Source organism: Electrona antarctica (genome assembly GCF_951216825.1).
Source record: "Electrona antarctica genome assembly, chromosome: 7".
In the NCBI taxonomy this organism is placed as follows: domain Eukaryota; kingdom Metazoa; phylum Chordata; class Actinopteri; order Myctophiformes; family Myctophidae; genus Electrona; species Electrona antarctica.
Genome location: NC_136812.1, coordinates 42,312,282 through 42,337,813, shown reverse-complemented (window position 1 = coordinate 42,337,813; position 25,532 = coordinate 42,312,282). Strand labels below are relative to the sequence as shown.

The 25,532-nt window shown below is 41.8% G+C and overlaps 1 protein-coding gene across 7 annotated transcripts in view; it reads left to right on the top strand.

Moving 5' to 3' along the window:
* Window positions 1–2,791: 2,791 nt before the first annotated feature.
* opa1 (OPA1 mitochondrial dynamin like GTPase) overlaps window positions 2,792–25,532 on the top strand; it is a 58,968-nt gene continuing 36,227 nt past the window's right edge. For 2 of the 7 annotated variants that reach the window (XR_013790462.1, XM_079506495.1), the window contains exons 1-21: window positions 2,792–3,005; window positions 3,672–3,999; window positions 5,720–5,816; window positions 6,552–6,668; window positions 7,573–7,623; window positions 10,523–10,626; window positions 12,976–13,194; window positions 14,728–14,781; window positions 15,223–15,327; window positions 16,265–16,351; window positions 17,273–17,386; window positions 17,591–17,671; window positions 18,163–18,237; window positions 18,480–18,551; window positions 20,207–20,306; window positions 20,607–20,737; window positions 21,514–21,586; window positions 21,699–21,771; window positions 21,999–22,114; window positions 24,934–24,998; window positions 25,378–25,454. Coding sequence is in view for 6 of the 7 variants with exons in the window: in XM_079506495.1 (XP_079362621.1) it covers window positions 2,977–3,005; window positions 3,672–3,999; window positions 5,720–5,816; window positions 6,552–6,668; window positions 7,573–7,623; window positions 10,523–10,626; window positions 12,976–13,194; window positions 14,728–14,781; window positions 15,223–15,327; window positions 16,265–16,351; window positions 17,273–17,386; window positions 17,591–17,671; window positions 18,163–18,237; window positions 18,480–18,551; window positions 20,207–20,306; window positions 20,607–20,737; window positions 21,514–21,586; window positions 21,699–21,771; window positions 21,999–22,114; window positions 24,934–24,998; window positions 25,378–25,454 (2,168 nt within the window). In the remaining variant the exon portion in view is untranslated. The remainder of the gene's footprint in view (window positions 3,006–3,671; window positions 4,000–5,719; window positions 5,817–6,551; window positions 6,669–7,572; window positions 7,624–10,522; window positions 10,627–12,975; window positions 13,195–14,727; window positions 14,782–15,222; window positions 15,328–16,264; window positions 16,352–17,272; window positions 17,387–17,590; window positions 17,672–18,162; window positions 18,238–18,479; window positions 18,552–20,206; window positions 20,307–20,606; window positions 20,738–21,513; window positions 21,587–21,698; window positions 21,772–21,998; window positions 22,115–24,933; window positions 24,999–25,377; window positions 25,455–25,532) is intronic. The other 5 variants (XM_079506496.1, XM_079506498.1, XM_079506497.1 and 2 more) reach the window with 5 other exon arrangements.

Genomic DNA, 25,532 nt, shown 5'->3' with positions numbered 1-25,532 from the left:
GATTGGATACTTTTTCCATTTTCTTCACTAAAATAAAATAAGCGAATATTTCTGCGTAACACCAACAGTGTAAAAACACCCAATGTCTGACCAATGAGCTACAGCCAGGGGATATGTTGATTTGAAGTTCTGGCCCCACTGGGAAAGAAACATGAATTCAGCCTAATGCTGTTGATTGATTGAACATTGTTCCTCCTGGCAATTGAGTATTCAAAAGATGCAGTTTCAGTCATAAATTGGGTCCAGTCTGTGAGCTCTGTTGTAGCTGAGCTCTTCCAGTTTCTCAGTATCATCATGGCTGCAGTGATAAGACCTGCAGTCACTAATGCATGTTGTGCCTTGGTGCCCCCTTGTGGCAACATCGTGCCATATCCCAAGAGACAGAGCCTTGGGCATTCTGGTAAAAAGTCCCAGCCATTCTCCAAGTTTCCTCAGTACCTCCCCAGAAGTGTAAAACCACAGGGTATTTTCCCGAAAATAATGTAAAAACGTACCATTCCCCCCCCCCCCCCCCCCCCTTACATTTACGGCACCTTTTGTCTTCCACCAAGCCCATCTAATCCTAAACAGTTTCACAGGGGTATAGTAGAATCTATGTAAAATGTTGTTATATATAAATTTGCTTCTAATATTCCTAGTGGCCCACCCAACTTTGGAAATTATATTAAGATTTTCAGTCTTCCACTTTGTAATATTCCATTATATTTTTGTAAATGATTGAAGCACTATGCATTGTTGGTGGCAAGTCAAAGATAGTTTTTAGCATATTAGATTCCTATACCCCTGTTAAGGTTAAGTTATAGTTCTTAACCTCTTACGGTATGAACAAGCACATTTATTTTGGTTAAAGGACCACTTCACCACTTTTCAACCTATCTTCATGATAAAATGGCACCACTTTTTTCTACTCGGTCTGTCTCATCGGAGGGCTATGGGCAGTTCAGAAACCCATCCACCAGTGACATCATCGTTAGGCAGATTTTTTTTAAAGAAGAAAATGTTTAGATTTGTATTATCGTGAGAATGATGGCTTCCATTTTCACATTGCAACTTTTCAGGACTAGAAAGCCTGCAGTTTCTAATAGCTTGGATTCCCTATTGATGATGTCACTGGTGGACGGGTTTCTGAACTGCCCACAGCCCTCCTATGAGACAGACTGAGTAGAAAAGAATTGTACCATTTTATCATGAATATTAGTGAGGACCTATTATATGAAGATAGGTTGAAAAGTGGTCCATCAAAGATTTATTGATTGAATATTAACAGTTTGCTGAAAATAAAGCACTGAAAATTTCAGTTCAATACAAGGTTAAGAGGATTGTAAACCCAAGAAAGAACTATTGCTTAACTGTTTCCATCTGGGTCCTTCATCATAATCAACTGACCAAAACATTTGATGACATACAAATATACAGTACTATGCTAAAACAATTAGTGGAGCTCCCTCTGGTGTCGTGATTGTGGACGGCATTGACGTTTTGGAAGTAGTTTGACAGGTACTGTACATGGGTGTTGTCTGTGTGGTGTGTAGGGTTTCTTGACCAGGCCCATTGCAGGTTGCTGCTGTACTCTGTCCTCTACCCTGAGCCATCCCAACCTATAGTAAAATGAGCAGGGCTAAGGTGAGCTGTAGGAGTAATAAGGCCAATCAGTAGCCTGACAAGTTTGTTTTGGGATGTCTTGGGGAGCCTTGTTTGTAGGGCCTTTGTGGTGCTATGGTAGCAGGAGGTGCCGAAGTAAGCTTGAATTGAGTGCTCCTGTTGACTGACCAGTGAGGAGATCCTGTAGGCCTACACACATGTTCTTCTTTTTATATATATATATATATATATATATATATATATATATATGTCACTTTAAATGTGAAGCCTTGATGCGGTTGGATTGGGTTATTAGACCCAAACAGAATGGATTCAGTTTTACCCAGGTGTAAAAAGCTTTGCTGACTAGTCCTTCAATGACACTGAATGGAAGGCAGAGAAATACACAATAATGCATATATTTGGCAATGTATTTGGCATTCTAAAATATCCATTACAGGATGTACTGTATGTGAGTAGTTCTATATTACGACAAAGGTCATTGATTTTGTTCAGTGACAGACAGCCAGCCAGCCAGCCAGCCATGAAGTAAATGTGTCAAATCTGTCACTGATAGGTGTCTCCCAACTTGATACAATCAGCAGAGACAATTCATACAGGTACAGGATAAATATATGAAATTGGAAGTGATGAAACAAAAAAGAAAATGAGCAGGTAAAATTGGAACTGGAACAGAAGCTTGTTTTTTAACAAACATACATTACAAATACAATTACCAGTCATTACCAGTGTGTAAAGTAACGAATTACATTTACTAACTAAGTACATTTTCTTAAGTAAAAATGTTAGTCCAATTTCCAATAGTTTTACTTCTACTCCACTACATCTCGGATCCATTTTACTTTTACTCCACTACTCCACTATTTATTTGAAAACGTTTAGTTACTACTAGTTACTTTGTAGATTTTGATTATTATTACAAAACATACATTAACCACTTAATTAAAAATGGGACATTCTGCACAATGAGTAGTGTAGTGTACTTTTACTTTGGGTAATTTAAGTACATTTTGAAACCTTTTGTACTTTTACTCAAGTACATTTTGAACATCTGACTTTTACTTGTAACGAAGTACAAGTAAACCACTGTACATTTCTGAACCAAGCCAACTACATAAGTTATGGGTGTTTATTGTTGGATATAGGAACAGATTCATCGGTTGATGTTTGGTGGTGTCTATTTGGAGGTTGTACCGGGCGGCCGGAAGTGGAGCTGTCATTCTTTTGCCTTTTTCTTGCTGTGCCCTTGTTCGCTAACGATAGTTAGCTGCTCTGTCAGGCAAACAAATGTCCACCTATTGGAAAGATGATTTAAATTGTACCTAGAGGGAATCTATACGACATTTGCCTTTACCCGCTGTTGGTAACAGCACTATGTTGCGCGTCGGCAGCAACGTTGCCTGGTAAGTTGTTTTTATTGAGATAACATTAGCCTAGCTGCTGTTCACTGACAGTGGAGGACAGTGCCAGTGCCACAGTCAGTGGAGGAGCGTTATCAGGGTGTATAGGTAACTCTGTTAGCTGACTGCTAACGATTGTAAGCACCATATTTTATATTATTACGCATAATATATATGTCACCACATCCTCAACAAATGGATAAAAGCTGTAAATGGAAACTACGCAGCACTAACCTCTGTGGTTAAATGTGCTTCAGCAAGTTCAGCAGCTCCTGTCGCATCAATAAAGTATCAAATGTTGCATGAAAACAGATGTGCTCGGTGCACAGAACAGTAGCCACAAACATCTACTGCTAAATGGTCATTTTGTCATATCTACATGTTCCATGCCAGCTAGGTAAACGTGCCTCTGCCGATGTTTGTTTATCATAGCTTGAATGCTTGATATGCAGGACTTTACTGTACTTGTGTACTGTCACTTTTGTTACAATTATGTTACAATAAGCTTTTTTTCCCATGCACAATTGAATTTGGAACCAATTACTTTGGTGTACAATGATCAGGGCACTTGGTTGTATCAATGGTTAGTTGTTAAATAAAGTAGTGGGACAATCTTGCTTGTTTGGGAGATGATCTATGCCACTGGCCCACTGTTTACGTTTCTCATAGCCTGGCATGCAGGAACCTAGTCTCCAACAACAACATGGGGATCAGGTTCCGAGTGCCCCTGCAGAAGCTGCACCCGTTGTCCCGTGCCATCCACCACCGCTACTCAGCGAATGCCAACCCCCAGCGTCCCCCGCATCGCACAGCGGCCCGTCACTTCACCTCCATGTCCCGGCTGCCCATACGGCCCCCCAAACCTCCCCCGGGGTCGGGAGGCCGGGGCCACCAGCAGCAGCGCAACTTCTGGGGGCTTCGCCTAGCCGCCAGGCTGCTAAAGCTCCGGTACATTCTGCTGGGTTCTGCTGTGGGTGGAGGCTACACGGCTAAAAAGGTATACTTGAAATTGTGAATGAACGGTGATCAGAATCAATTTAGTGGTGGACAGGAACTGTGAGTGACATAGTTATATTATTGCCCCACGCCTACTGCACTGACTCCAGAAACCCACAGTACAGCATCTGCATGGTGCTGATATTTATGCCAGGATTTTAGTCAATCTGCTAAATTGAAATGCCATTTCAGACAGTTTTCTACCTCTGGTCTGCTTTGAGGCAGGATTCCAGAGAAGAAGGGAATATATAACCTCATGATCAGCTCTTGATCAGTGGCCGACAAACTGTTCTTCTGGATCGGACTAGTGAAGAAACACGGGGAAGGTTGCTGTCTATTAGAGAATTCGATGGGTGGCTCTTCCAAGAGAGATTTTGCGCTCTCATTAGAAGGCGGGTGTAAGTGCCATCCAGCCGTTTCTCTAATTTCTTTGAAAGTGTCCATGTCTCAGTCTCTCAGAGCCATAGAGCGCCAAAGTCCTGACATCACTCGCTCATCCCCAGTCAGTCAGACAGTCAGTCACTCGTATATGATACAGTCTGTTTCTAGCGAAAATGTAACTAATTCAGTAGCAGTAACAATAGCGTTTCTCTCAGTTGATTCTTCATATCCATATGAGTGAAGTGGCCTGGATGATTTGTTTATTTTTCAAACACAGTTCTTATATGAGGCAATCTAAAATCCCCCTATGGGGATTACAATGCAAATAAAAGGTACATGAACCCGTGGATTTGCGCCCTCTACCGATATTGACATCAGACTTCGGTGCTCTATAGAGTGGAATCGGCTTGACGATCGTCCTAAATATTTTTACTTTGAACCTCTTACTAAGTTGGGATGACCAGATCTTATGCATGCCATTGCAGGCTGACCAGGCCATACCCTTCCTAATTTGAAAGTTCTTTTGGGAAGAAGATATCTATGAACCCAAATACTTAGTCAAAGGAGTGTTGTTAAGTTGTTTGATAACTTGGTTTGAATTTGCATATATTTACGTATTCAGTTTTTGTCTCGTTGAGGTAAAGGCCAACACAGTTGGAGGCCTGTTCAGTTGGACTTGTGTTACTTATGTAGCCAATATTGATTATCCTATTCTACAGTATATATGTTTACTCATTAGTTACAACAGTAGTGTGCTCGATTTGAACCTAATGCTTATTTATTCAAGTCAAGGTTGTACTTCAAGAAACATGCTCTGAATTACACAAAATGGTCCCTGGCATTCCAGTGTCTGTTTAAACTAGACTGGTGGGTGTGTCCACCTTACACATCTATTTTTAACTTTCCTAGACGATAAAGGCACGACTGAGGTGTATGTTATCTAGGATTTCAACACCTTGCCCTTGTCTATGGCACAAACTGCACAATGAAAGTATAGACATGTGGGCAGAAGAAAATGGGGGCAGTTGATCGAAAACAAAATCTGAAATCCTAAAAAATTATCTATTTCCCTGACTGTAGAACTCCAGATAATTTGCTCTCTGTAATCAATGTATGTTTTCGGCAACATCAGAGGATGGTCATATGCACTACTACTACACTTGCATAATGGAGAGATGCAGGATATTTATTTGTATTCTAATTGAAACTATTAAAATAATATGGCATCTAAAATATGTGGATTGTTTTCAGACAACGAATTTTGACCAATTTTGCATTAAACCCATTTAGGACGGGAACACCTTTTTACGTTGATGAACATTTTGTCCTTTCCCCCGCAGTCGTACGAAGAATGGAAGGAGTTCCTACCTGACTTTAGTGAATATAACTGGGTGATACCTGATTTCGTCTGGGAACTGAGTGAACAGATTGATCTAGGTACAGTATATCTTATGATTTGTGTCATGAAGTTCTGTGAACCTGGTTCAAATCTTAAATATTTTGAGGGAAACTATAATCACTATGAGTCATGTATAAGTATAATACGTACGTATAAGTATTCTCCTTGAGAACTAACGGTTCCCGAGCCATGTGGCCCATAAGTCAGAAGCCTATCCCCTGCAGCATGAGGCAGCTTGATATTCAAGTATTCCCCCTGGACATGACGCTAGTATTTCTGCATGGATTTACCCCCAATCCAGCCCTTGGTGCCAAGTTCCAAGCAGGGAGGCATTGGGTACTATTTCTATAGTCTTTGTTTTGACAAGGTCGGGATTGAACCCCAACCTCCCAGTCTCAGGGTGGACGCTCGTAACCACAAGGCTACGGAGCTGGGTACTTTTTTGTGTATGGATAAAGGTAGATATACATTATATACTTAAACAGGTGTAATTAAGATGGCTTACTGTGAGTTACTGCCCGTGTAGGTTTTCCCAACCATTTTTGTGCGACAACGTACTGTAGTTAACCAGTCATGTATGAAATTAACTGTACAATATTGGAAAGAAGCCAGATGTGTCTGTTTAGGCTTTCCATTTTGTGGGGCTGCTTTCCAAATCCTCTTATGGTTCATTTAAACTCACAAATCTATATTTGAAGTCGTCAACCTTGTTTATTGGTGTTTGTACTGATACCATCTACACCACTGATTCCTTTCTTGTCTTTTGAACGCAGAAAAACTGACCAAAGCCCTACCAGAGATAGAGGAAATAGCTAAGCTACTACCTGATATGCCTGATATGAGCAAAATAGGAGAGAACTTCGCTTTCCTCAAAAGCCTCCTGTCTACCGGTGAGTAAACAGCCCTGAATAATCCAGCACTGCACCTTCATAAGGATCTCCTCACATTTAAAATCATAGAGTTGCCTGACTATGGCCCGTCTTCTAGATACTGTGATTTCAGGAACAGAATGAAATGAAATTAAGCATTTTTGCAAAGCTCAAATCAAAGTATTTGATTTCACCCGATTGAGAATAGACTTAACTGTAGTTATACAGTACATCCACACAACACGTAGCTACCGTAAATGCTTCTCTGGGCTCCCACCAATTAACAGTCATGGCATTAATATTGGCATTGAACTTCACCAAAGCTTCTTATACAGTAGAGCATCTAACATGGTTGTGGTGCCCTGAGTATGGTGTCTGTGTATTGGACCATATCACTGCTTGCTGCAAGTCCAGAGGAGATGGACCTGGTATTGTTATCATGCAGTATTTACATTGTAGATTAGTAAATAACAATATGTATGTAATACAGTTTACTGACAGTAGGTATCTATATTAACCCATTCAAGCTTTTTTAATCTAAGCCTATTCTCTGTTCCTGCTCATAAACCATAATAAAAAGACACATTGAATACAATTGGAATTTATTGTCATATAAACGATGAATTAGACAAGGTTTTCAATCATCCATGGTTGGTGGATCAAAAACATTGCCTAATTTGATTAAATAAAGAAGTCTAAACCAGTTCAGTGTGTCTATGTATATGTATAGTTAGCCCTTCATCACATAATACAACTCTGCATACACCCTTTAACCCCAGACTACTTTCCTCTGGGTTTGCACGGCTGCCCTCAGTGTCGTCCAGCAGTTATCCTGCTCTGCACAGCCTCTGCTTTAGCCTTTTATCATCTTTTTATTTTATGTTTGTCCTTCCTTTCCACCCCCCCCTTCCCACGTTCTCCACAGGTGTGATTTTGGGTAGTGAAGTCAAAGGAGCTGGTCTGCATCTGTTGTTAGGTGTGTAACCCCCACCCCGACCATGTTGACTATAGCACTTCCCTGCTCCCTCCTCTCCCTGGTTCAACTCTAGGCCTGGCACAATTATTGCATAATCGCCTGGTGGTCGGGAATTATTTGAGATAATCTGTATTATTTTGCATAATCATCTAAATCTTTTATGATTTATCTGTTTAAATTCACCTGTTGGAAAAAGTTTTTTTCAAAAAGCATACATAAATAGCATACAGTAGGTACAAACGGGTTGCAATGCCACACGTTTATTGAAACTACAATTATTAAAAGTGGACTATTTTGGCACATTCTTTATTTTGTGTATCGGTATTGACAGAAATGTCTTTGTATCTGCCCTCTGCATTTAGATTACAACGCTTAAAGGGCAAACAGTAATTCAAGTAAACTGTGCTGGTAGAACCCCCTCCCCTTGACCCCCTGACCCCAACATCATTATGGTTTTCCTGCTGCTTGTGGATCTGGCGAGCTGTTGGCCGTGGGTTGGAGCTAAAGGCGATGATGCGGATCTTTCCCCCTGCGATCCAGTTCAGCAGACTGTTATTCAGACCTGTGCTGCTGGAACTGGTGATGTCAAAGACATTAATTTGATCAACATCAGTATTATATGTATGTCCCGTCACCTGGTGGAAAAAGTTCTAACCGGGATGAGTGGTTTTTCTTCCAGAACTGAAACTAACCAACTTGTGGTTGATAAGGCATTAGCTTTTGGTTTGTTCAGTTGAGATTACATTTTATCCCCACTAAATTAATACATTAATAAGAGTTGTATGTTGTAATACCATCAATTCAGAAATGTAAAATATCTCAGTCAATAGTTTGTGATCCTATCCTGTGATCCAGTGCACTTAACAACAGATCCAGTGTGTTACCCCTTAAAGGACCATCCCGGTGGCAATGCATGTCGTCATTGTCTATTTATGTATCTATAGAAATGATAAATGGCTCTAAATTCATACATAAAAGATTTGCAGACAAAACTAGAACTTGAACAATATAAAATTGAAGCTGATAACTGTCCTTTTGTCCTTTCCTGATTGGATCAAATTGTGTCGTGACCTGAAAAAGTATTTTAATCAAATACCGAGCTTTAACTTTATATGAAAAAGCAAAAAAGTATAGTACGAAATAACGTTTTTTTTGGCACTTATTGGTCCAACAGTCATTAGACGGACAACCTACCTCAAACCCTAACCTAACCATAACTGCAAGCACGGGAGCAGCACATATTTGAGCGCTAGTCCCACCGTTATTGGGTCGGACTAATGCTCCGTCGGAATTCCCATCGGATCCCGATTTCCGATTTGACTTTTCCACTACCTGTTTTCGAATATATTAGAAATCAATATGCGCTTTAAAAGGCATTACAATGCAACATTATTATGCATTACCTAAACTAAGTTTTTCAAGTCTGCAAGTTTATATGGAAAATCTTTGGCTGGCAATAATGTCAAGTATACTATAGGTTAAGGCATAATTAAATGTAGCTAAACATGCTAGATAACCGCTATGGTCCTTTTAACGTCCTCTTCCATTATGACCTCATTTTGAGCTAATTTAACAGTATTAGTCTTTGCTCTGCATGTTTACTTTGACTTTTTCCCTGTACCTCTGAGGTGTTTCTTTAATAGAAGTCTGTCTGAATGCTTAGAGAGCGCTAACAAAGAGTACAATGGACGCGCCACCATGTTGGCCACAAGATTGTAACATTACAAAAACAGATTACATTTCTTGCACAATACTAGTGTGTTGAAATTATATAATTACAAAAGAACAGACACTAAAGGTGCAAAATATGTGAATATCTTGTCATTTCCTCCAATGTGGTGACATGTCTGCTGTAAAACCACTGGCTGCTCTCAACATTATAACTCTTTGCTCTTTGACTGGTAAAAATGTCACCAGTCAATGGCTGTCAATGTCAATGCTGGTAGTGAAAACCACTCAGGTGTTTGGAAAATGGAGCCAGGACATACGTAGTCAATCTTAATAGTAAGAGGATACTCCATGAGTCATTTCCACACACAGTAGCTTTCCATTCCAGCCCAGTCCACACCTCTTCTGTGTACCTACCTTGTTGTTCTAGTCTCACTACCGTCAACTTCAACCTCCTTAGTGGTCTGATAAAAGCTAGCTGTTCCACTATGAAGGGCGGTTTATTTATACAGGTTGTGTACATGTTAGAGCGCATACGAGTAGGACTCCATAACACCTGCCATGTGATATTGTATAAGTCAGTAGACTTTGTTTGAATGAGTAATGAGCAGTTGCTGTCAAAGCTGTACAGCAATTTGGTTTGTATGTTCAACTAGCCAAAACGGCGTTATGCATTATGTTGGGCAAGAGTTTTCCAAACACCTGAGAATAATTTAGATGCTGCTTCTGCTAATCAAGGGTGTACTGTGCATGAAGGCAGTGATTCCCACAGTGTGCCGTGAGTAATATAAGTCCAGTTGTGCCTTTTGGATTTTGTGACAACCACATTATTCCAATACAATACAACTATACAAACAGTAATGAATTATTTTAAAATGTATTACAGTATATCAGTACTTATTGCACACTCATATCCTACTACAAATGCAAATTACACACACAAAAGCTAAAATAGCTGATCTACAAGTTCACAACGTGTCGCATCACAACGCGGTGAGCTTGTAGAGCAGCTATTTTCGCCATGAATACGACTGTACCATGAGAGTTTGACTTGCCCATTATTGGTGTGCCTCTAGCACAAAAAGTTTGAAAAACACACTTCTCTGTCAGTTGCTTGTCATGGGAGTAGTTATTTTAAGTTTCAGCTGAGGGCATTCTGCTAGACATACTAAGCAGTGTTTTGTTCCATGGTAACTGTGATGTGTGTATATCCTTGTGTCTGCTTTGATAGAAACGCCAGGAGAACCTCCACTAAAAGCCACAGAGGCAGCCCCTGTTGCTGCTGCTGCTGCTGCAGCAACCACGACAGAGAGCAGTGACAAGCAGTACAAGAAGGTGAGCCTTGCTGTCTCTATTCCACCTCCACCGCCCCACACACAGTCCAATGCTCTCTGCTCATACTCTCTCAGTTAAAGGGGAAAACCACCCATTTTCAACATTTTACTATGTCATTAATATACCTTAGAGCTGTTGTGTGGAAATAATAAAAAAGTCCCCCCATTTTGTGTTTCCTAGAACTGTAATTATGAAGAAAAGAAAATGTCAGACCTCTAGTTCTAGGAAACACAGAATGGGGGAACTTTTTTTTATTATTTCCACACAACAGCTCTAAGGTACATTAATGACAGTAAAATGTTGAAAATGAGTGGAATGCCCCTTTAAATGAACACGGAGGATTCTGCTGTGCAGTCTGCTGTCACTGACCATTCACACGGCGCCCATTAGACCCTTTACGGGAGTTTCCTTGTCGCCGTGTGACCGTATTCACACTGCGGCTGTTTATGTCTTGTATGACACTTGGGGTAGGGTTGCCGTGTGAATAATGTGCTCTGGCTTAGCTCACTTCCACTTCAGTGTCAAGAGGAGGAATTAGTCAGTATTCATTCAATCTTTTACAGATGCAGATATTTAGTTATGATATTGAGCAGACAATATTTTATCGATAATTGTTTTGGGTCATCTGTGATTCATTTTAGCTACACTGAATGTGGAAGTGAGTGTCCTTTTATATTCTTTGTCTTAAAAAAAGCTATATGGCTGCTAGCTTTGTCAGAACTCCTGAGTGTGCAAATGGAACACGGGTTAATTTGGTTCCATCTGTACACGTTTTGGTCCCCGGAGCCGACGTTGAGAACCAGTGCACTGGTATATGGTACTGGGTCACCAACACATGGAACTCATCCTGACAGAGTACAACATGGTAGCTCATGTTTACGTTGATATTGACCATTGCTATTTTTATTTTTTTGTTCCCTCATGCTTTTCAATGTTGTTTTTTTCCCCAGAAGCGTCTTATCAGCATCCAGGAGCCCGTGCCTTGTTTTTGCTTCATGCCGTATAGCAGCCTATGGCAAAACCACTTTGTTTGCACCTTTTATGTTTCAACCCTGCTGACTTCTCTCCTCTCTTGTCTTGTCATGTCTGTCATTTTTGTCTGGTACCTCTTCTAGCAAAGGGACGAGGTGCTGCGTGTGTTTTAAATGCTGTTTGGACACTTCATATACTTAACTGTACAGTTCAACAGGATGCGTGACCACATAGCAGTGGCTCGAACCAGAAGAAGATGGACTGTGTTTTTCCTCTCCTCTACCATGCTTTATAGTCCAATGTCGTGGTCCCAACATGATTACACATTTAGATACCAAGTATGATCTGAAGGTGCATTAATTACTGACTGCACTTTGCAGAGCAAGGTAATTCAATTTCAAATATATTTCCAAAAAAAGTTATCGAAGTTACATTGACGGTCCTCCTCGTTGAATGTGACTCTCCTCTCCTTGATCCATTCTCCTCAAATCTAAAATAACTTGAGTTGGAGACCACTGGACTAAAGCTAAGCTCGCCTCCTCCCCTGCAGCCTGCCATGCTTAGAGTGACACCCCAGCGCTTGCTTTGCTTATTTCATCATCATCATCACAATTATCATCAGACTAGAGATTACAGTTGCCAAACGCCTAGTATGTGCTGAACCACACTAAAATTATGTTTTTATTTATGTTGGAAGAAAAACAAAAACAAACGCATACCCTAAGTGAAGTCTCAAATTCAATAGAGGGAACCGAAGACATACTTAAATGGTCCTCAGTAGCTTATTTAATAACCTGAGCTCTGAATCAGTCCACTTGGTTCATATACTGTGTTTATTTAGGGAACATAGTGATGATGGGTTGGATGGCATAGCCTATTTTGTTTGACTTGGGTTAAAATCACCAAGGCCATTATGAGTGAAGCACCGTTCTCTGGATTTCTTCGCGGCCGAAAGAGAACGGAACCGCCATGGTGCGCCACTGGCTCAGAGGCCCTGGTTGCTCTAACCATATCAGTCGCCTTCTCTGCTGCTCTCAGTCTGGCAAAGTTTTGCATCTCCCCACGTGTGGCCGAGAGAGACTTGACTTTGTTGGGTAACACTGATGATAGTGGCAAGATTCTCGGAAGCCCAACACCCTGATTCTTGACTGAATGGCTGACTTTGGAAACCGTCTACACACCCTTTTGCCTGTAGCAGTGGGCATGGCGTGTGTTACATTGCATAGGCACTGTGTGTAAATAGGTGGTTGCAGACTTGTGCTGTTCTGTTTTGGATCTGTGTGTATTAGGTGAAGCCCATGCCTGGTGTGGTGGCACACTGGCCTGGTTGTTGTGGTTGTTGCTATACTTGCTGTGTCTCACTGTGCCGTCCCTCAGCAGGGTCTGCTCGGCGAGCTCATTCTCATTCAGCAGCAGATTCAACAGCATGAGGAGGAGGTCCGGCGGGCCGCTGCGGCGGCCAATAGCGCGCGAACGCCAGAGCCCGCCCCCAGTCCGCCTCCGCCTCCACCTCCACCTCCACCTCCACCTCCGAACCCTCCGAGCCCAGCCACCGTCCCGAACCCCAGCCCCAGCCCCCCTCAGCACAAGCGCAAGGTGAAGGTCCCCAGCTCAACTTGGACTTCCCCCAACTCCTACCCAAACGCCAACCCCCTGCAAATGACCACAAATAGTACTAGAAGACCTTCTGGACATGTAGTTAGACAATTAGTTAGACCGTAGCACCCAGAAGGCCAGAAGCCCCCCCTCCCCTCTTTGATGTAGAAACCCTTTACTGGACAAGATCAACCAAATGAACCTACGAAGAATGCAGTTTAGATATTTGATATGAGAACGATTAACCCCAACATTGCACCTCTTGTCTTGTGGCCAATGTATTATCAAGCAATTATCATGGCTTAATAGACATAATTTGATCTGGAAAAGTGTCAGCCCTAGAGGCGGAACACATTTACCAAAACAAAACCCCAAGCTGACATTTTGAGAATATGATAACATTGCCCATAACGACTCTCTGCAATCAATTAATTATGTTAAATATCACTTTGCTGTTGGAATGCAATACAGGCATTTGCTTGGTTTCATATGCCAGCCTAGTCCCTCCCCCTCTTACAAACATCTAAGCCTGATCTATACATCGCCGCAAGACGAGTCGCAAGCCGAAAATGGCATATCTACAAGATCACCACGCGTCTCAATGCATTGTGAACTCGTAGATACTTTGGGTGCGTGACTAATATTCAGTCATCAACAGCACTGCTCTAACGTGCAGAAAAGCACCTGCATGGTTTGGAGTGGCACTCTGCTGCATGCCGTGAACTGCACTCATTACTACAGCTTTGACCCGTCCTTGTATGAGGATCTGAAAGGCTTTCACAACATCAGGTGATTTAGCAGGAAGCGATAGGTCAAGCATTGCCACAGTTGTCATATAGACTAAATCATTTTCCACAACAAAGGAAAGACGAATCATTACGACACACTGTAAGGAATGTATACCGCTAGAACCTCAGCTACTGCTCCCGCGCTCTCGTGAGTTTACAGCACCATGGACATTAGTATATATAAGACATTAGTCTCAGTCTTAGCACAGTGTTGTTTGTGTTTGTGTTTTTTTGTGTGTACAGGTATGTGTGTGCGTTTAATTCCCTGTGTTCTGCTGCCAATCCCCTGCTTTACTGTCGCTCTTTCCCTTTCTGTTCTGTCTCATTGCTCAAACCTGAAGAATGGATTTTCAAACATGGTATATTCATGGAGGAAAATGAGGTGTTGCCTAATCAGGGAAAAAACAAAAAAATACTGCACTGTAATGATTTTGTACAGTGGTACGATTCTAGCTCAATGCTCTACCGTCTTTTCCAGGGTCAGATTTGTGACCCCTGTGTGTGATTCTTAGCCTGCTGATTTGAAGCTGAAACAGACCCGAATGACGCGCCTGAAAACTGCCTGACATGTGATTTTTTGAAATTCTCTCCTGTATCTTTTTTGCATTAACTTTGTCTTCTCTCCACTCTGGTGCTCACCACTGTAATTTAAAGTGCACGCGATAAACCATAGAAGCTAGTGGGGCTCGGTGTGTGTGGAGCTGGGCCATGGTCTAATCTTCCTGTTTCCCTCCCCGTCACCCAGTCTTCAGATAAAGAAAAGATCGACCAGCTTCAGGAAGATCTGGTCCGAACACAGGTACAATAAACACCCTTCCAGATGTTCTTTTGTAATAGGGAGGAGATGAACATACATGCGTGTGATGTTGGTTCCTTCGGTATGTGTAATGATGGGATGAATTCGTCCTGAACAAAGGACAAAGTTTAGTTTTTTGACTCCTATTCTGTCTATGCTACCATATAACTTGTAGTGTATGCATTCTGAACTCTGACTGTCTACAAAGTAACGTTTCCCTTGTGTGTGTATATACTGTATATTTTTTCATTTGGATTATGACATGTACAAATATGGACGCCAGGTTGAAAGTGGTTACCCAGCAGAACGTAAAATAACACCTAGTTAAAAAGAAACATAATTTCTTCTAGATTTTGCAGGTAAATTATGCATTCAGTGAGTGATCCGTATTGCTATCGGTGTGAAGTATAATAGTGGTTAAAATGCTTGGTGTGTTTTCTGTAGATGAAGTACCAGCGAATGCTGGAAAAATTGGAGAAGGAGAACAAAGAGCTGAGGAAAGTGGTTCTGCAGAAAGATGACAAGGGAATCCACCAGAGGAAAGCCAAGGTGAGACGCTACTGTTCAATGAGGATGAGGGTTTTTATGCCATGCCATGGCATTGGCTCTGCAGGAGGCTAGTTATCTACAGTGTAAGAGGGTCGATCTGTCTGTCTGTCTGTGTTTGTCCAGAGATAGTCTTGCAAACTGCTGCAGCAATCAGCGGCACATTTCTAGTGCAAACTGCCCTCCACTAATTTCCTTTTTTTTATATATTTAACTTTAATAGTGGAAGTTAATGGAGTTTAAATCGGGCTGAAACCTTGACAACTTTGGAGTCATAATGTCACAGACGTCATTGATGATCAGTGGCTGGCCAAGATGATGTCTGAGATCCACATTGGAGCCATGCCATTCTCATGTGGATCCTGAGATCCACATGATTCGATTTTGTTATTTTATTGTTAAAATGTCAAATTGGTCATACTAGAGGACATCAGCCTACCCAATACTGTAGTAGTTTTACATGTTGTCTAACATATCAGGCTTATCTCACATTTATATATTGGCCAAGCGGTACAAACTTGACAAAGTCAGCCAATCGGTGAAGCCGACTGGTCGGGTTGGCCAATCGGGGAAGCCAGTGCCCACATAACAAACATGCAAAGCTCCACCAGTCTGTGCACACCCCTCCCAAACACATGGAGACTCGGTGCATCCTCCTTAGACCAGAATACGGGCAGATTCGTGGTGTTTTTCTTCTTGGAAACAGTTGGTCTGATTGACTTGCCACTCTGTATACCCCCCTGTCATGATGTAACACACTCGCCAACCTTTTCTTTCTTGTGTGACTGAATCTCGTTTTGCGTTATTTATCACGCATTATCATTTTGTGCATGCATGGAATATCTGTTTCCGAGGCTCTGCATAATTCGACAGTGTTACCTGAGCGCCTATAATGTAAAATGTATAAGCATTCTTTTTTCTCCTGCGTGACCCCATGCAGAAGTCCCTCATTGACTTGTACTCTGAAGTCCTGGACATTCTGTCAGACTTCGACACAAACTACGACACCCAGGATCACCTACCTAGGGTAAGGAAACGTGTACCGTCGCCATTTTATCTGAGAAATCTATCAAATATCCTGTGACACTGAGAATGTGTCTTTTACAGTGTAGCGTACATGAACACGTGCATGTCACTAGAACAGTGGCTCTCAAACTATTTTGTCACAGCACGTCACCCATGTAAATAACTTTTTCATCCACGGCCCCCCTGAATTACATTGTTAATTTATAGCACTTTTGTCATATTAGTGGTACGTAAATATGTACATTAGATACAGTATGTCACGAGGAAAACTTGAGATGATTTTTGTTTCCAATTAGGACAGACTGAAAATAACTTTATACTTGGCGTTTAACTACTTAAAGCCAATAGCATTCCTATTCCGGGGGGAACATTCACCAAAAACAGATCTACAAGCTCACAACGCATCACAACGCATCACAACGTGACGCGTTGTGAGCTTGTAGATCTGCTATTTTTGGTGAAGCAATTTAGTTTAGGTTGAAAAAGAACACACCAAGGAAAGTGCAACTGAAGTATAGAGTGTGTTAAGTGGTTAAACTGAAGTGATATTGATAAATTCCAAACTTGCGTTACGGCACCCAGAGAAACCCTGCATTAGAACAGGGGTTCTCAACGTTTTTGGCTGGGGACCCCCGGAGATGCTTTGGCAGTGTCTCGGGACCCCCGCCCCGCCCCCTCCCGACCCCCAATATAAATTGACTGCTACAATAACCTTAATAATAGAGACAATACACCATAAATAAATACTGAAACCAGATATAATCATTAGGATGTATGTACTATGTGTACTATATGTAAACTCTTTTTTTTTGGGGACCCCCCAAAATAATTTGGTGACCCCCCCGAGGGGTCGCCACCCATGGGTTGAGAACCCCTGCATTAGAAGACTGTGTGACATCTTGTGTGTACGATTGTTGGTCAGGTGGTGGTGGTCGGTGACCAGAGTGCAGGGAAGACCAGCGTTCTGGAGATGATCGCCCAGGCCAGGATCTTCCCCCGGGGCTCTGGAGAGATGATGACCCGCTCTCCTGTCAAAGTAATCTTTACACTGACTTTTACTATGCACACACACACGCACACCACCACGGGTGGGGGGGGGCTGTCGCACCAACAATTTTCTGCTCATACCTGTATGAGTGAGTGACCCTTGAGCCACATTATTGATTTCCATTGTCAAAGCTTGTCAATTAAGTCAATTCAATTCCATTTTGACACACTCCCCTATGTTCTCTCCCTGCAGGTAACACTAAGCGAAGGCCCCCACCATGTGGCCATGTTCAAGGACAGCGGCCGTGAGTTTGACTTGTCCAAGGAGGAGGATGTGAGTCACTGAAAGCATCGCTTCCATTCATCAACACCTCCTTCCATATCGTTGCTGTCGGTTGGAAACCTTCCATGTCCCAAACCGTTCCCTTTTATGATCATTTTAAAAACATCTACAAGTGTGCTTGTAGATCTGCTTTCCACTACTTCCGTGTTTTCTTTTGCTGCATTCAAAGAGTAGAAACATGTACACAAAAACTCTTTGGTTTTACATTTTCTCTCACAACTCTTGTGACGTCACACACTAACCATAGCAACCATGCTCACCTGTACATGGCCCCACGTACAGGTACACACCTGGTACACAGGTACAGACACGGGTACAGACAAAGCTGGTTAAGTGGTTTGCGCCACTCAAAAAGTGAAACATGGAGATTTCTTGGAGGTTTCTGCCCGACAGCAACCATATCCATCCCTCCATCCATCCTCGGTGACGTTATAAAGCATCACCATGTCTTAACCGTCGTCTCCCATCTCTCCCTGCCACAGCTGTCCGCCCTGAGGCGTGAGATTGAGCTGAGGATGAAGAAGAGTGTGAAGGAAGGTCAGACGGTCAGCCCTGAGGTGAGATAACGACCATGTTATCAGCTGTTTATAGGTTGTCTTCCTAGGTAGATGAATTTTGGCCATTTTAATACAATTTGTTTGTCTATATGCTACTAAAACATCGCTGTGCTGAAGGTGAAAGAACACAACCTGTCTGTTCAGTGGGGGTAAAATATTCCTGATGGACATGCGACCTAATTACCGTAGTGCGTTTTAGGGTTATGACTGACGAGGCTCATTTCATTTGTTGTGTTTTCCAGACAATATCCTTGAGCGTCAAAGGTCCTGGAATACAGAGGATGGTACTGGTTGACCTCCCAGGATGCATCAGTGTGAGTAGAGATGCACACAGGATACTGCTTGGTATTATTAACCTCTTAAATGTGAGAGACCAAAAGTGAAAATAGAGCGCTGAAGTCCTGACGTCACTCGCTCACCTGGTTCTGCCTGGTTCACGGAAGTAATTTCTCTATGGAGAATAACATGGGGTCATCTTAAAATCGTCTCATATAAGCATTGTGGTCCAAAAATAAACAAGCTGTCTTGGCGTTATTGTCAGGGAGGTGTCTCTGTATCGTTTGCGACAGTCAGTCACTCATATATGATAGTCTGTTTCTAGCGAAAATTTAACTAATTCAGTAGCGGTAACAATAGCGTTTTCTCTCAGTCAGTTGATTCTTCATATCCATATGAGTGAAACTGCCTGGATTTTTCAAACACAGTTCTTCTATGAGGTGATCTAAAATCCCCCTATGAAGATTACAATGCAAATAAAAAGTACATGAACCTGTGGATTTGCGCTCTTTACCGATATTGTCGTCAGACTTCGGTGCTCTATAGACGGTCTACCTAAGCTGTACATCCTGTTGCATCATGATCATGCAGATGTGACATTTACACAATTTTTGAAGGATTTTGAAAATGTTTGAAAAATATCACCTATAATAATAATAATAATAATAATAATAATAATAATAATAATAACACGCCCAAAATGGGGAATTGTAGGGTTAAGTTTAGTTAAGTCTAAGGGCATTCATTGACTGCATTAATTCCCTAGTAACTACTCTTTCCTTTTTCCTTGACTCTCATTATCAATACCCGTTTAAGTAGGTGGCACAAAAAAATCAATACCGCGATATATCATCCTACTTCCTCATGCGACATGTTATCCATACGCTGGCGCCACGTATCAATATTTTATTATAACACGCAGGTGCTCTGTATTACCAATTTCCCCGGAGATTAATTACAAACCTTTCCGTCTCCTTTCCGTGCGTCTGACACCTTGCATCTCTGTTCTCCATTATGCTTGCTCACTAAGATGTTGCTCTGTGCTTCCACGTTACGGAAATAATTTGGATTGTGATATTAAAGATGCGGTAATACTAATGTTAAGCAGAATATGATGCTGTGATTGCACAGACGCAGACTTTTAATAGGGAGCAGCTGTTTGATTAGAAGAGACATTGTTATTAAATCAATCATTTTAATGTTTCACCTTTGACATTTAGGTAAAACCCATAATATGAACCCATGGTGGTATATTTTCTTTGCCTGAAAGATCGTCCACGCCGGCATTTCACTGAGCTCTCTGCTGTGAAGTACATGCAATGCTTTTCGCCATTACCATAATTCCTCCAGCAATAAAAAATAATCAAATAAAACCAAAATTATACCTAATCTGTTGTAGATTAAAACGTATAGATTTTCTCAAATATCATGTATCGTGATATCATTATAACCACTATGTTTAACCTAACCTTAATTTAAGCCCTAACACTTAAACCTACCGAGTGCCAAATGTTTCCTGCCAAATGTTTCCTAATCCTAATTTTAACAGCAAACCAAAAGTCTAAAAGTCAAACCTTTTTAATGTGACTCACTTGCCTTCACAGAGTAGTAACACAAGTACAATATGTACAGACACTCACACAAACACGGTCTAATTAGCAATGTATTGAATGGCTAAATGTGCGTTGTGCAGACGGTGACCGCGGGCATGGCAGCAGACACCAAGGAGACCATCTTCAGCATCAGCAAGGCCTACATGCAGAACCCCAACGCCATCATCCTCTGCATACAGGGTGAGCAGCCATTATGAACCACATTGATTAGTCCACTCCGTTTTCTCTTAACACCAAATCTCTCAAAAACGGCTGTTCTACAAGCTCACAACGCACAGTGTTGCTACGTGCCGCGAGCTCTGAGATCTGCTATTCTCGCTAAATGTTGACGCATTATGATCTGCCCAGAAAAGTACACGCTAGTGTTAATGTGTAAATACGACATTCTCACAGGACCAAGTGCTTCATGGTCCATGATGGCGGTAACTCAGGTTCTCTGCTTTTCAAACCCTCCCTCCTCCCTCTTCTTCCTCCGTGCAGATGGCAGTGTGGATGCGGAGCGTAGCATTGTGACAGACCTGGTCAGTCAGATGGACCCTCAGGGAAAGAGGACCATCTTTGTCCTGACCAAAGTGGACCTGGCTGAGAAGAACCTGGCCAGCCCCAACAGAGTAAGAACAGTACACTACACAGTGTTTTTAGTAGTAACAAGTTTAGTGCCCGTTTGGAGTGGGCAGACTGCTTGGCCTGCATAAGGGCTGGTTGCAATCATTCATCAGATCACAATACACCTGCCAATTCTGAAGTCAATCAGAGGAATGGTTCGCCGACAGACAGACATACTACATGCAGAGATTCCTTGAATTTATGGTTGGATAAACCATTTAATTGTGTCCTTGAGCAACACACTGAACCCCTCTGCTTCTGTGTCATGCATTATAAGTCAGTCACTCACAAGCGTGTCAGTTTAAAGGCCATAGTGTCAAAATAAAATGTTAAATAAACTGATATTTGGGTGAGATTTTCAAACATTAGCTAGGTTGTAATTAAATGAAGTATTTTAGTGCCTGCTTTTCCACTGGGATTTTTTCCCTGTTCCAATTTCACTGACAGTATAAGATAAGTGATTCCTGTTTGTAGCCCCTGTGGTTGCTTGGACTGCAATATGTCTTTCCACCATAAGAGGGAGCTCAGCTCTTTCTTAATTCTGCCCAGACCACACTGAGCTAAACTTTAGAGCTTGACTTCCATTGGTTTCAGCCTACTAATGAAAACAAGAATGGAAAACAATGATCATCATAAGTTGTACAAATTAAACACGAACGATCCCAATAGCTTTTTGGGAACTTTTTGGGAGCAATTAAACCAATGACTTCATAAAATGAACAGAGGAGGAGTGTTCCAAGCACAACAACAATACTATTGAGATCATTCTCTTCTCTTCCAGATCCAGCAGATAGTCGAAGGCAAGCTGTTCCCCATGAAGGCCCTGGGTTACTTTGCAGTGGTTACAGGGAAAGGTAAGACAATGAAAACACAGCTGACCTCAATTAGTTCAATTGCTGTAAGGCAGAAACTTAACTAGCATAACTCAGGTGTGACATGCCAGTGTTGTGGTCTTCTCTTGTCCAGGTAGCGCTGGAGAAAGCATAGAATCCATTAAAGACTATGAGGAGGAATTCTTCCAGAACTCAAGACTATTGAGGTACAGTACATTTCAAGATGTCTTTTCATGTTTGGACATTGTGAAGTAATGCAATTTGCAAGAAAGATTCGTTCTTATTATGTATTGCGATTTTAATTTGACACCTTTTATATTTTCAAGATATAATAATAGTAGTAGGTAATATTGAGTACAATGTGTTTAATTAGATTAATTATATTTGTATAAGTTAGTATTATTACTTATTTTGTATTTATGACTATTTCCAGGGATGGCATGTTGAAGCCCCATCAGGTGACCACTAAGAATCTGAGTCTGGCGGTGTCTGACTGCTTCTGGAAGATGGTCAGAGAGTCTGTGGAACAGCAGGCCGATGCCTTCAAAGGTACGACCCCACACCTCATTGAGTCTGTGTCTGTCAATCTCCACTCCACGGCAGCCCTAGTCTAAAGTGTCCTTGAGCGAGCCACTGAACCTCTAACTGGTGCCGGTGAGCAGGTTTATTGGTGCCTTGCATGGCTGGCATTGGTGTGTGAATGAGTGTTGTTGCCATGTATTTAATCATGCCATGGCAGCAGAGGACTAAATAGGACTAAAACTAAGACAAAAAGATATTTTGTTGACTAAGGGTGCATTCACACCAGGACAGTTTGGTTCTTTTGCTCCTTTGGTCAGGCCTGTTTGAACGTGCATTCGAATTCTGGTGAGGATCAAACAAACCATGGTCTGTCTGAAAATGCCGAACTCGGTTTGTTTCCAAACGAACCATGGTTCATTACGGGGGTGAACGCAGTCAGACTTTATACAGGACCAAATAGGAAGTTAACCAAAATAGCCGGCAGCAGTTGTGGGCCTTCTAAAAGCATGTCTTTCTTACCGGAATCACTATTGATATGACAGCTGATCTTTCTTCTTCTCCCTGTATCTGCAAGCTGTATCCATGTATCCATGTAGGAGGCGCAGTGCATTTTTAACGGCAGAGTACAAAGTTCACATGCGCAAAAAGAACAGATTTACAAATATCGACACGGCATGGTATACACGGTATGCTACAAGATGTTGGCTTGTAAATCTGTTATTGAATTTGATTGAATACTTTATTGGCAATCAATCATGACATGAAAAATAACAAAATTCAAATCATCATAAAAGGTAAAAATAACAAATGTACAGGTTGGGGAACAAAGAAGGGGTTATAAGGAGGTGGGGGTAGTCACTAGACTAAGGGGAGGGTAATCATTTCCTCGCCCTTTGGCATGCTGAAAGGTGAATTTTCAGGCCTGTTTTAAAGGACGCCAGGGATTTGCATTTTTTTCCGGGCGTTTAATTAACGCCCGGTTGGCGGTTGGTTCGCTTAACAAAGTTGTGTATGTGAACGCTAAACGGACCAAAATAAAAATGCAACAATTTAAACATTTGGTCCCTGATCAAACATTTGGCCCTAAAACAAGACTAAGACTAAACAATTTCAGATGACTAAAATAGGACTAAAACTAAATGGCTGTCAAAATTAGCACTGCTCCCCATCGATGTATTGTAGACGTAATAGAATCTCTAATCCTGGACGTTGTAGTAGTGTCGTGCTCTAACCATGAACTACAAAGAGAGTGGGACCTCTCAACGCTGTCAGTATTGGTGGCGCATCCCATCCTATAGCCACTGAACCGTGTCTGTCTCCTCCAGACCTAGAGTCGGTCCTCCCTGCCACACTTCTCCCCTCTCGTTTCCGCTCTGCCTCCCAAACCACAATTAGCCTTGACAGCCACCAGCCTCTGGCCAACGCTAGAGGAGATTTATGGCCAGAGTGACTTACTGGTCCCCGTGGTCAATTGTGCAGTGCATCGATCCACTGCCTGTCAAAAAAATAAAAAATAAAACGGCACCGCCATCGGCCCCCAGTCTCAGTCTGGCGCCAATGTGGCCCTGTAACCCAGCAATTAGCCTAAACTCCAATGTGCATGGGGCCAGTAGGCCCACTAGCTGTGTGTGCGTGTGCGCATGTGTGTGCGTGTGCGCATGTAATTTGGATAATGTGCTGCATGTGTATACATGTGTGACTATTAAATGCTGCTATTGATTATGATTGTGTGATCGGCGCCATCCCCTCCTTCTCTGGGACCAGTTGTGTGTGTGTGTGTGATGTCCTCGCCCACTTTTATTAAACGATGGGCATCATTAGCAGTTTGAAAGCTGCCTTTATATCAACCCAGCTTAAGACAAAGCAGGCCCTGTCTCTAGGCACACAGCGGGTCATTATGGGGGTATTAGTTTGGTGAAGCGTAGCATCAAAGGTAAAAAGCAATAGTAACACACAGATGATGCGTTTCATCAGGATATGATAAATAGTCTGAAACCACCACCTGGCCACAACCAGGTGTGGGGAAAGTGTTCCTGTCCGGGAATGACCCGCGGTGTCATTTTAGATTTTTGTGTTGGCCATTAAAAAAATATACAAGCTTGCGCTGCTTGTACATCTGCTATTTTTTAACATTTTGGTGAGAACTATGATTTTAGAAGGCATTTGTAGAATCGGCCTCAGGTCTTAATTGTGTTGTTAAACCCTATACACTTACAGTATCGTTGACCGGAGTCCCCCAGGGATCTATACTCCTCCGCTCCTTTTTGCACCAAACCTCATCACTGAAAATAGCTGATCTACAAGCTCACAACATGTGAATGTGTGATCTCGTAGAATAATTTTGCATAGTGCCTATTATGACATGGCCAGAAAAGGGACTTTTGGTAAATGCATCACTGCAGTCCTCTGGGTTCCTTCTCCTCCATCTTCTCCCTCTGACCAGATGGCAGTAGATATGCTATTTGTGCTACTGTACCACATGTTTGCTCCAGAATTGGAACGCCAGGATTCAGGTGGTAAAATGTTGGCAATTCATCAGCCCCTCAAAGTGCTGTACTAATACCAGCTAGATCTTACTATTTTAGTGAGGACTTTACACACAAACTTGGATTTACCATCAGCTGGTGCAACCAGGCCCAGCGTAGACGCTGATTTGTTTTAAAATATTATTCATGTTTTGTTATTACCGGTAGGTAATTATGAGTATTAATTACCTAATAACACTGTCACCATTTAATAAACGTGCTAGTACCAACATGTCTGACTGTAGCTTTGATATGATGGAGCCACTCGAGTTCCTGTATTCCCATTTATTTATTCCCATTATCATCTCACCCTCCCCTCAGCGTCCCGCTTCAATCTGGAGACGGAATGGAAGAACAACTATCCCCGTCTGCGAGAGCTGGACAGGGTGAGAAACGCCTGCAGATTAAAGCCACACGCACCAACCATCACTGGACAGTGAACACCTGTGTTGATTTTGACTAGTCATAGTCTCTTGAATAGTTTTCATTTAGTTTTAGTCACATTTTAGTCACCTGGAATGTTTTAGTGTTAGTATAGTTTTAGTCTAATAAATTATAACAAGATTTTAGTCTACTATATCTACAGTTGATTTACTCGACTAAAATGTATTTTGTCTCGCACATAACACACCTTGACGTCCACTGATGGCTGTGATTTATAGTCCTTTTTGTCCTCAAAATGAGAAACTGGTATCTTTTAAAAATAATTAATTAATCATAGCGGGATTGTTTTGATATGAGGCTAATAGTGCCTTTCTTTTGCAGAATGAACTCTTTGAAAAGGCCAAAAATGAAATCCTGGATGAGGTCATTAGTTTGAGTCAAGTGACTCCAAAACACTGGTAAGTTCTGTCTTCAATCTTGTGTTCTTTGTACGCGTCTTGTCGTTGCTGCATTTATTATCTGGACACTGTGATTGT